This window comes from Neopelma chrysocephalum, unplaced genomic scaffold (assembly GCF_003984885.1).
Source record: "Neopelma chrysocephalum unplaced genomic scaffold, ASM398488v2 Primary Assembly neopelma1_245, whole genome shotgun sequence".
Classification (NCBI taxonomy): Eukaryota; Metazoa; Chordata; class Aves; order Passeriformes; family Pipridae; genus Neopelma; species Neopelma chrysocephalum.
Window position 1 is genome coordinate 115,380 of NW_020897907.1, and position 11,193 is coordinate 126,572.

The 11,193-nt window shown below is 49.3% G+C and overlaps 2 protein-coding genes across 4 annotated transcripts in view; one reads left to right on the forward strand and one right to left on the reverse strand.

The window, feature by feature from the left end:
- IFT172 (intraflagellar transport 172) overlaps nucleotides 1-10,860 on the reverse strand; it is a 34,231-nt gene extending 23,371 nt beyond the window's left edge. The window contains exons 1-13 of one of the 2 annotated variants that reach the window (XM_027703649.1): nucleotides 10,773-10,860; nucleotides 10,531-10,674; nucleotides 10,348-10,460; nucleotides 9,815-9,854; nucleotides 7,190-7,255; nucleotides 6,726-6,805; nucleotides 5,552-5,639; nucleotides 4,512-4,726; nucleotides 4,301-4,424; nucleotides 2,996-3,091; nucleotides 2,265-2,426; nucleotides 643-696; nucleotides 18-121 (exon numbers count right to left, since the gene is read on the reverse strand). In XM_027703649.1, coding sequence (XP_027559450.1) covers nucleotides 18-121; nucleotides 643-696; nucleotides 2,265-2,426; nucleotides 2,996-3,091; nucleotides 4,301-4,424; nucleotides 4,512-4,726; nucleotides 5,552-5,639; nucleotides 6,726-6,805; nucleotides 7,190-7,255; nucleotides 9,815-9,854; nucleotides 10,348-10,460; nucleotides 10,531-10,674; nucleotides 10,773-10,811 — 1,325 coding nt within the window. In that variant the 5' untranslated portion in view covers nucleotides 10,812-10,860. Of the gene's footprint in view, nucleotides 1-17; nucleotides 122-642; nucleotides 697-2,264; nucleotides 2,427-2,995; nucleotides 3,092-4,300; nucleotides 4,425-4,511; nucleotides 4,727-5,551; nucleotides 5,640-6,725; nucleotides 6,938-7,189; nucleotides 7,256-9,814; nucleotides 9,855-10,347; nucleotides 10,461-10,530; nucleotides 10,675-10,772 lie in introns of those variants that run through there. The other variant, XM_027703650.1, reaches the window with a different exon arrangement.
- Nucleotides 10,861-11,019: 159 nt separating this feature from the next.
- Nucleotides 11,020-11,193, forward strand: part of LOC113977492 (low density lipoprotein receptor adapter protein 1-like) — a 7,071-nt gene continuing 6,897 nt past the window's right edge. For both annotated transcript variants that reach the window (XM_027703636.1, XM_027703642.1), the window contains exon 1: nucleotides 11,020-11,135. In XM_027703636.1, the coding sequence (XP_027559437.1) occupies nucleotides 11,051-11,135 (85 nt within the window). In that variant the 5' untranslated portion in view covers nucleotides 11,020-11,050. The remainder of the gene's footprint in view (nucleotides 11,136-11,193) is intronic.

Genomic DNA, 11,193 nt, shown 5'->3' on the forward strand with positions numbered 1-11,193 from the left:
CTCTGTGTAATCCTTACCTGACGAGATGAGGGTTCACAAACTCTGTGCGGACAGAGCCCAGCATGTCATTGCTCCCATACTCCACCAGCGTCAGCTCTCCAGCGTTAAAGATCATGCAGACCTGACAGTGAGAGGGGAATACACTATCACAGAAAAGCCATGTGGAGACTCACACCTGACAGTGAGAGGTGTAGAAAAGAACTCTGCTGAACACAAATCTAAATTCCAACCCTCTGGTATGAACAAGGAGCTGTCCTTGGCTTCCTGTTGTGACTGCCAGCTTTTCCTCAAGGTTGGGGATTTTAGTTCTGGACCTATCAGTCCTGCAGGAGTCAAGCTGCCCCCTAACAGATGTATTCTGTATCTCTAACACCATCTCTGGCTGTTGCTTTTATTGTTCCTGTCTCCTTCAGGGTTATGACTTATATAACATGTCAGTCCACACACTGAGTTTGTTCTGTACCTGGCATGAGGAAAATGCAACTACAGGGAGGAAGCAGACTGGGATCTGCATGGAGAGGGTAAGTCCAGGAAACTTCTGAGAAACAGGGTTTTCCAGAAATGCAGTTGACACTTTTCCAGCCCGTGCACATACAGCTTTACTCATCCTTCATGGGGAACATTCTGTCCCATCCTACTTACGTTCTCATTGTCAAAGAAGAACTTCTCGTTCCCCCCGGATCCTTGCCAGGCCACCTGCAAAGCAATGGCATGGGCTGAGGCCAACAGGCTGCAGGCACTGGGGTGCACTGTCCATTCCTCTCTCTCCCACAACAGACAGCAAGAGTTACACAGTGTTCCAGCACTTCAGTTGTCAATACAGTCAGTCATTTCCAGCCTGCAAATTCCACACTTTCGTTTCTTTAACCTTAGCTTCAAACTCCAGTTCTCTCTGTGTAGTATCTTACTGCCTTTTGGACAAGAGGCCTTTATGTGATCGAGGAACTCTATCCCATTCCTTCACAGGCACCTTCTCCACCTTCCCCAGACCAGCTCTATTACAGAAAGCACCAAACCAGCCCCTTTGCCTCCATTAATCTTCTCCACAGAATCAGTGCTACTACTGGTGGGAGCAGAATCTCCACACTACAGGTGGCTGAAACCTTTCTTTTTTGGGGTCATGCTAGAAATGATTGATCAGCATAGTGCCAGTGGGAGAACAACTGATTGAGAATTTGAGAAGAGCACTGGAAAATACAATAGGCACTGTAATCACAACAGGCAAGTGGTCAGAGAAGCAGAAAACTGAAAGCCAAAGTTACAGCTGCCCTCTTCCCTCCTGGAGTAAGAGCTCCAAGCCACTGCTTCAACAAAACTTCAGAGAGACAGCAGGATGGCAAATGGACTCCTCAGAACCCTGTTCCTTCTGAGAAGTGAGTATAGCTGTGCAACCAAAAGAAAAACTCTGTGCAGTAAGATGTTGAGAAACCTGGAAGTTTCAGCCTGGCCAGACTCCCAGTTCCATTACCAAGTATCACCATTCTCCAGCTCAAGTCTGTAGTCAGAGCTCCTGCTCCCAGGGAGACTGATCAGCACACCAGTAGCCTGATTAAAAGCATAGGATACCTCTGTGAACAAAGCAAATATGTCCTTGTAGCCTATTTACTACTTTTATCAGCCATGGGCCTACTGCCCACGTTCTCCAGAGTCAGCACAGGGGCCCAGCACTCTGTGCACTGTGAGGTTCAGGGAACGAATAACTTTGTGTGAATTGTTTGGTACCAGAAATGACACTGGCAAAAGCTGTGGGACTGCAGGCATGAATGGTATTCTGGTTTTTTTTTTTCTTTGTTTTTTTAAAACACACTAAGATTCATACATTCACATCTGGAATGTACATACGTACAACATCCAGTTTGGGGCCTCCCTGTACAAGAAAGACTGATAAACTGGAGAAAGTTCAGCAGACTGCCATCAAGATGCTTGGGGCTGAAGTACTTACACTGTGAAGAGAGGCTGAAGGAATTTGGCTTCTTCAGCCTGCAAAAGGGAAGGCTTAAGGGACCTCTAATAAGATGATGCCAGGGTTTTTTGGCAGATGCACCATGAAAGGGTGAGAAATGGTCATAAAACAGCAGTCAAAATTCCACCAAGAGTTAGGAAAAAGGCTTTCCTCCATGAGGATAGTAAAGCATTGGAACACCGAACTGAATGATTCTACAACTCTTTGAAAACAGAGGTATTGTTCCCATGCAGAAATCAAACCCTCTGAGTTATGAAATCAAGCATTTGACACTCCAGAAATGCCACAGATTTCCCAGTACCTCACTGAGCTTGTTGGAGCTGATGTCACCCAGCAGCAATGTGTCTGAGGTATGGGCCACCAGATACCTGTCCTTTCCTAATATCTTCACCTCATCAATCTCATAACCATACTGGGATTTCAGCACAACTCGAGTTCCTGTGGAGAGGTTCTTCACAATGACCTAGAGAAAGTGGGGAAAAGCAGTATAAGGCCATACACACAGGGAGAATACAGACTTCTTGTCCCATGAAAGACTGGGCGGATGATACTTGGATTTTTAGATGTCCCCTCACATCATTTCACTTTGCTTTTTGAAAGAAACCTTACCATTCCTTTGACAGCTGTAGTACACATGTGGGACTCTCACTTCTGCCATTTACAACCTACGCAGGCCCCCAAGGACAAGATCCCCTCGGAGAGTCCTGCACTCTCTCCCCTGACTGCAGAGGGGTGCCCAGGCTGCCAGCTCACCCTTACTGCCTCATTTTGAACAAGGTCAATTTGGTTGAAATTAAACCACTTCAGGAGTCCGCATCTGGCATGGAGGCACCTCACACAAATTCACAAGCTAGGAAATAAACTCCATGGTCTTTGATCCTGGCCAATTCCCAGCCAGCCTGGGCCCTGTGCCTGGAATTTCCTAACAAGTAGCTATGAACAGACTGTAGGTGCAGAACTCCAAACACGTCTAGTTCTAGCAAGCATCCGGTTTTCATCAGGAATTTCATACCTCATTTGATATTCTCTTACCTGGCTTGGTCCCACATATGTAATTTCAAATTTATTTTTGTAAATGCTTCTGCGAAGGCAGCAGTCAAACTGTTCAACTCCTCCACACAGAGTGCCCTGAGGACACAAACACACCGTGGTCAGTGAGCTCTGGGAAGGAGAGATACTCCAGACCCTGCTCACATGAAGAGAATCAGAGGTGAGACACAAACCCACCAGTTCTGGCTGTCCTGGGGAACATTTCTCAAGCCCCCAGATGCAGGAGGATCAGCCCTGACTTTCTTGAGACAACAGAAAGATTGAGCCATTCTCAGAGAAACAGAGATTACCAAGCACTGGCATGAATGTGGGAAAGGAGGAGGAGGAGGGGTTAAAAACCAACTTTATCCTCATTTGCCCCATTATCCTTCTCAGTTTCCCATTTGTCCCTCCTCTAGCCTCCCAATCTCTCCTCCCTTCCAGCAGACCCCTTTCACCTTTATCTCTTTCTTTATAACATCCCCACTCCTTTCACTGATCTCCTACCCCTTAGCCCCCTTCCCTTCTCTGCAAGTATTTGTTTACACGTTCAAAAATTCTCGGTCTGAAAATATTTCAAGGATTCTTGATTGTTGAACACAAAAGTATGCAAAAACTACTAGAGAAAAGTTGTAAATAACAACTTTCCTAAATACTTTCAGTATTTAAGAAAAAACTGCAGAAAGATTAATTTTAAGAGCCTTTAAAGAATTATTTAACTTAATAGAGAAAGGCAGATCAAGGCTCGACGGCTGAAAGTAGAAGAAAGACAACACTGAGCTGAAAACATAGCACAGAAGCACAGAGTGTAAATAACAGCTCAATTTTCATACTGCATCTCACAGGTGCTCAGAGGAAAGAATGCTCCTGAGACTGCTCTGGACTAGATATGCTGACTTCCCCATGCTTCTGGGAAAAGAGGAGGGCTGCTGTGGCCAGCAAGCCATCACACCCATGGCCACGAGGTTCCACAGCTCTGCAGTCTGCACACCTGATGCAGCAGCTCCCCGGCACAAGGTCTTGGCCTCTGCACAGGCCATGGTGTGACCACATCACCCATCCTGCACCCCCAGGCCACGGTGTGACCACATCAGCCACCCTGCACCCCCAGGCCACGGTGTGACCACATCACCCACCCTGCACCTCCAGGCCACTGTGTGACCGTATCACCTGCACTGCACTCCCAGGGGACAGCAGGACCCCGCTCAAAGCCCTCCCTGTACCACCTCCCTGCCCTGTTCCATGCACGAGCACGTGCAAGGCTGCAGGGATGTCCCTGGCATGGGACTGCTGACTGCTGGTACAAACCGCACAGATCCGTGAGCCGTCCCTCTTCCACGCCAGAGCTGTGATAGTGTACAGGTGAGCTATTTCCTTGGGCTTGCCTTCCTCCCAGGCACTGCGGCGTGGGCTCCAGTTCAGAACCCGTAACCTGGGAGAGAAAGGAGAGAGCAGAGATGTCAACTGTGTGCAGCTGACAAAAGAGGCACTATAAAGGGGAGACTTCCCCATCAGGTACCTGTCATAGCTGCCAATGACAATGGACTGGCCACCAGGACTGGTGGATGCGGTGGTGAATTCCTTCTCCGACAAGTCCCGGCTGTAGTCAAAGGTTTGAATCACATTGCCTTCCTTCCCATAAGCAACTATCTTCTTGTCACAGCCTGCAGCCACAATGCTGTTGGAAGCCCAGGCGAGGGCATAAGGAGGACAGGGATGCACCACCAACTTACCCTACAACAGACAAAAACACCCTGAACACCCAAAAGGCCCCAGCCCCCTGATGGCCTCTGTACTCAGCTATCCCAGTGAGACCAGTATGGGCCCCTCTGTAAAGCCCAGTTCTTGAGGGCAGTTTTGTCTGCTTGGCCCAGTCTGCAGGAAGACAGAAACCAGAACTGAGTGATGTATCAACTAGGCCATTCATATAACTGTGAGAGAGGATTCCTGATATCAGTAAGAACAATACCATTAACCAAACTGGAATTGAACTCCCAACATAACTGAGTATAGATGGGCCTTCAGCATGTCACAGCAGTGAGCAGCCATGCTCAAATTGCTTCAGGTGAAGAGATCTGAGAACAGCATTCCTTTCACCACAACTTGAAGCACAGAGAGACTCTCAGCAGAGGAGCAGGAGGCTCAGCAGAATGCTGGGTGTCCAGAGACAGAGTGTGAGGCTGAGATTCAGGGTTAACTGGAATAACTACACACTGCTTAGCATGGAGATGACAATAGCTATTCCCTGGAACTCTACCTGTTCAAGCATCATTCTCCTGGATACTTGAACATCAGGTCTTTCCAGACACCTGAACAGCCTTATTCCTCATACACAAAAGCATAACTTCCCCTCTTACCACCACCTTCAGGGTATTCCAAAGCATCTAGTCACTGTTCTGCCTCCATCAGTGCTTCCCAAAACCTCTACTAGCAAGCACAGCCTGCAGTTCCTCTCCAGCCTTGCACTCCCTCCACAGCCTGATCCCTTTGCAGAGCTCTCGAGCTGGGAGCAGGCTGTGCAAACAGGAATTTTGTTCATCGAAGAAGGATCTTTGATACCTGTGATTCACCTGAGCCCTCGTCATCAAAGAAGAAGCGCACTATGGTTCCATCTGCATGGCCAGACAGGATTCCCTTCCCCGACACACTGCAGAGAAACAGACAGCATGATCCAATGCTGCAGTAAGATTTGCACCTTTATTTTCATATCCCTGCCCACAGGAGCCAGTCCCATGGTCACTGCTGACGTTCCTCATCAAAGGAACCTTCCCCAAAGACAAGAAGAAGATATATCAAGTACCTGTACCAGTGTCTGTAAAAACAAAGCAGACAAAAGTACAGAGAGCAGAGAGTGGCCAGTTAAGTATCTTTATCATGTAAAATCACATTAACCAACTTTCTGTATTACTAAAACCCAGAGGGGCTGAGTGATCTTCAGTGGAACAGTGACTCTGCACACAAGTTCTTACAGCAAGGTGTATCAAACAGCCCTTGCACTGGAACTGCTCCAGAAGTGAGGCTGTATATTGTGACACTGGGAACCCCTAAAAGAAACACAGTGCAGAAAAAAACATCTGGACAAACACTCCAGGCCTAAGTCCATTATTTGTAGTGTTAATGTCTTGATGATTCCAAGACTCAAGGACAGAATACAAATACTGTGGACACTGTGACAATCCAGAAATCCTACATCTGTCACCAGAATGACAGCATTTAGTGAAAATCTAGGACCATGACAGGTCTTCATTGTTTTTAGGTAAAGGACACTAAAGTAGTTAAAATGAAATCTTAATTTAGAAAAATTTTAAACTGCACTTTATGGGTATTTTCCTAATTACAGTCCCATCACAGTTTTATCTGGTGTAATATTTTTACCTCTTTTTAGCCCTTAAACTTGATTAATGTTTGTAATTAGATAGATGAAGCTGATGAATGCAATCCTTATAAAGTCACAGATTAAAATACATCAATGTGCGTAAGGAAACTCATGGAGACTTTCATCCTGAACTGTGTTTGAGGAATAATCAAACTTCACAGGCCACTGTGGCACAGCCAGATACCAGATTTTAGGAAGGAATTCCTTCTGGAGAGCACAGGATGTTATTATCTTGACAAGTAACTGACAGCAGAAGGACACTCTGCCAACCTCCCATACTGGCACCAGTTATGCCAGGCCAGCAGCAGGTAGGACACTAAGCCAAAGCAGGGCAGGCCAAAGCAATGCCATACTCACTTGGAAGTCAGCGAGACCACGTAGGAATCTGTCCCATAAATGGTGGAAGACTTGTTGTTCTTTGTATTTGCTAAACGAACCTAAGAGAGAGAATCTGATCAATGTTGCTTCTGCCTGCAGAAGGTGGATCTTCCCCAGTGTAACATCCCCAGAGGTTTCCCAGTCCATGACCAGCACCAGAAACCACAGGAAGCTCACTGCCTTCTGGGAGGTTGGAGAAGCAGAAAAGCTGGAGTCACACTTCCACATTTCTAGAAAGGCTTGGGAAAAGAACCAAGTGATCCAGCAGAACCTCCAAGGACTAGCTGGGAATCAGAAAATTCAAGTCCACAGTGTAACCTCTTTGTTGCTATTCTGTGCTCAGTGCCACACGTTGATGGCTCTTACCTGCACAGCCCAGGTGCTTGCACACCCTGGCAAACTCAGCATGGAAAAAAACCCAGGCAAATAACAAGTTTCTCTACCTTTCCTTCAGCAAGACCAAAGACAATGACATTCTCCGCTGGCCACAATAAGCAGGTTACGGCACTCTGCCAAGGAGGAGGTAAAAAGAGAGGTTAGGAGTTCCATCCTACTCAGCTTCCTGCCCCATTTCCACCTAAGACAGCTCATGAACACTGAGATGGGCCATTTGGCAGGCCTTACAGCAGGGTTGAGGCCCTGCACACTGAAGTTTAAACTAGATAATAGTGAGCTAGAGCAAAGTAATGGGCTCGGAAGGGCTAAGGGAAGGCAACAAAGTGACATGGATGTGTTCAGAATGGAGCTCTTCTGAGAGCATTGCTTACTGAACAGGGGTGTGTCTTTCCACGTGCTGTGGCTGAATGTAAAAAATCATGGCTGTTTTAAAAGGTTTTTTGCAACAAGTATAAAACATAAAAATAATGTGGCTGCCAGCTTCTCTTATAGCTATGAGAATACTTGCACTTTGGATCTTCATTGGGTGAATCAGAAATAGCCTTTATTTTTTCATTGACAAGCAATATTGTTATTAGCCACTACTAAATACAACCCAAAATCTGGTTCCAAATTCCCGAAATCTGAGGTGGGATCAGGATAAATAAAGCCAACTGCAAAACCCAACTGTAGGAGAGGGCCAAGAGAGTCAATGGAAGCCCTTCACATTTACCCTGCAGAACTCCAGTCAGTAAGAAGGCTGGTGTTTGTCACTGTGCCACCAGCACCAGCTTCCCTGGCTCCTCGTCCCATCTTAAGCATCTGGGACGCTTTAGATACATGTACACCCTCATTTACTCATTTCACCTTCTATCCCCATTCTGACAATTCCTATCAGCAAACACAGCTACAATCAGGCAACAAAATGTCCCATGGTACCCAAACTGCTCATAATTAAGATGTACAACCAACGACCAAGACCCATTCTCATTACCACTGTTTCCCAGGAATCTGTGTATTTCCCTCATTATCTGGCAGACTCTTGTTTTCAGTCTAACACAACAAAAGCTTGGGAACAAGCCTCACAAGTGGGGATTTGCTCACTGCTTCTGCAAGGCAGTCACTCTTGCACACACTTGTCCCAGCCCTCAAGCAGGAGGCCTGGCTTGCCAGCAGGGCTGAATAGTGCCACTGTGATCATTGGGTGTGTAAGAATGCCCAGTGCCAGGAGAGGGAAAGGGATCAATAAATGATGTCTCATATTGACTGAACACAAGAAAAATTTGTGAATAACAGGAGAAAGCTGGACACAGTGGTAAAAAACCACACATATAGCACGGGAAAAAATAAAGGATTTATTTTGTTAGAAATGGTAGAAAAGGCGTGGAGAGATGAGAGAATGAGAGGAAAAAAAAAGTCACTGAATTGCTACATTAAAAATACAAAAACTTATATGCATGCTGCGCACAGCCGAGCTTGTGAGAGGCTCTCAGGCTCTCAGGTTGCCAGCCAGAGGTGTGGGTAGCCAGCAGTACACAAGGAAAGGGTTCTCCAGGGAGGCTACAGGTGTCCACACCTGTGATAACCACCCTGTTCAGGAAAGGGACAAAAGGACACCAAGCCCCTCTTGCTCTCTTTTCCTCATGATGCTCTATTCCAGTGTCATGACCACTCAGTGCAGAAGCTCAACCACAGAGAAACAGAGGCTGACCAGCAGCTTTCTTATTGCCTGAGCCACAGAATTCCAAGAGCTCCCCTCCCACAGCCAGAAGGGAGCACTCAAGAGAGGCCAGGGAGGCCTCCTGAGCCACCCTAAAAGCAGCCACAGTGGTGGGCCGTGACTCAACTTTGAGATGTAGGATTTCAACTCACAGGCCAAGGCTGCCCTTCTCCTGAGAGACAGCTTGAGAAAGCCTGGCACAGAAATGCCAGCAACTCCATCAGGGGCAGGTCTATGTCCCAGGGGATTTGGACAAGAAGGATGATTCCTGCTACCTAGCAGAGAACTTCCTTGGTGACATGAAGAACGTGGGTGTCCTGGTGTGACGGCGCTTGCCTGGTAAGCCTCAGGCAGCTGCCTCTGAACATAAAAGTAGTCAGTCTGTATTTTCTCACTCAGAGGGCTTTCTGTGCCAGGAATTCATAACACCTTTGCCTTTTCCAGACCGACCTCAGGGCAAACCTTGGCACACTAACTGGGCAGACTGCTCTCTAACAGAGGCGGGCAGAGACAAAGCAGCAGAACATGAAGGTGGTCAAGGAGCAAACTTGACTGAAATCACAAACCTGAGGTCCTTGAGCATGTGGAAACCGCATAGTTTGAATTCTGCACACTTTACATTTTATTTAAAAAGGAATGTTGGGGTTTAGAGTTGCTAACCTGTGAAAAATAGTTGGGCGCTGAGTCTCTCCTGGTTTTCCCTTTCAATTCCCCTAAAATATTCTGTCCACTGATGCCTAAAGTAATCCCCAAAGTTTTGTAACTGACTGCACTGATCGTTCAACAATTAACTATGGTGTTGTACCCAGGAATTAGGAGGCCTCTGAAGCTTAGTGAGCAATACATGCCTCAAAATTTAGAGATTCTCTTAGGATCTACCTGCATATTTTGGAGGTCAAGTACAGTTTGGCCAAGTTTGTCTTTTCCTACATATGTTGGAGAAAATGGAGTCAAACAGGAGTCAGGGTCTCACCGTTTGGATGAACTTGTTGCATATCACCTTCTTGTCACCCCTGCAGAAAAAGGTAGATAAAAATTACTATCAGCAAGGCTGGCAACACTGCCCATTCTAGTCACCCCACCACTTGTATGCAGTCTGCTTTGGTACTGCCAAACACAAGCTGCTGAACTTCTGCATGCTGCTTGTTTATCACAACTTTAGGCAGAACATCAAAAAGAACTCAAATTTCTGAACTTCCAAAATTCTGGTGATCTGCCCTTCTGTGTATTTAGCACTCATGCCAGCAAATGAAGTTGCAGTGGGGCAGGTGTGTGCCACAGCTACACATCTGTGACACGGGGGAAGACAGCCCAGGCTCCAGATGGCTGCACGCACTGACAGGGCTCCAGAGGGGCTGTGCCAAGGAAACCTCACCTGCTGTTCCCCACGGACACCTGGGTGACTCCCTGCGAGGTGATGGGCGCTGCAGAGTGTGCCAGGGAGAGGATCAGGCCCGGGGAGCCCACAGCAGGGCGGGATGGAGCCGGACCCCACCGCAGACTCACCACTCCTCGCCGATCCTGTACACGTAGACAATGTTGTCCGTCTGCCCGACGGCCAGTTTGGTGGAGTCTGGGGAGAAGGCCATGCCTTTGACCGCGTAGCTCTTCCTGCCGTACTGCAGAGAGAGTCGGTGTGAGCGTGGGAAGGGCGGCAGCCCCGGCGACCTCCGGCCCCGGGCCCCTCACCTTGGCGTCGGCCGGCTTGGTGGAGAACTTGTCCCGCCGCTCGCCTTGCTCGTCGTAGAGCAGCACCACGCGCTCCGCCGTGCACACGGCGAACCGGGAGCTGCTGGCGGACCAGGCCATGCAGGTCACCCGAGCCGTCCCGTCCTGCGGGCACACACACACAGCTCAGCGGGCACACGGCCGGAGGGCCCGGCCCGCTCCCCCGTTCCTCCCCAGCCCGACCCGGCCCGGCCCAGCCCGACCTGCGGGGCCAGCAGGGTCCGCACGTGTCGCAGCTGCATCGCGCTCTGCTCGGGGGCCGAGGCCGGGGCCGGGAGGGTCCCACGGGCCCGGGAGGGTCCCACGGGCCCGCCTCGCTGCCGCCGCCGCCGCCGGCTCCGCCTCGGCCCACCCCCGTTGCCGCGGCAACCCCGGCGCCAGCGCCGCGCTGACGCGAGTGCGCCGAGCCCGCGGGGACCGACCCCCCCCGACAGCGGCAGGGATCGCTTTGGCTCCGCTCGGCTCCGGCTCCGGCTCCGCCATGGAGGCGCTGCGGGCGGCGGGGCGCGCAGTGCTGCGGAGCCCGCGCCTCGCCCGGCACGGCCTGGGGCTCCGCCGGCGGCGCAGTGAGTGCGGGCGGGCATCGCTCCGGGAGCGGAGCGGGCAGGGGCCGGGCATCGCTCC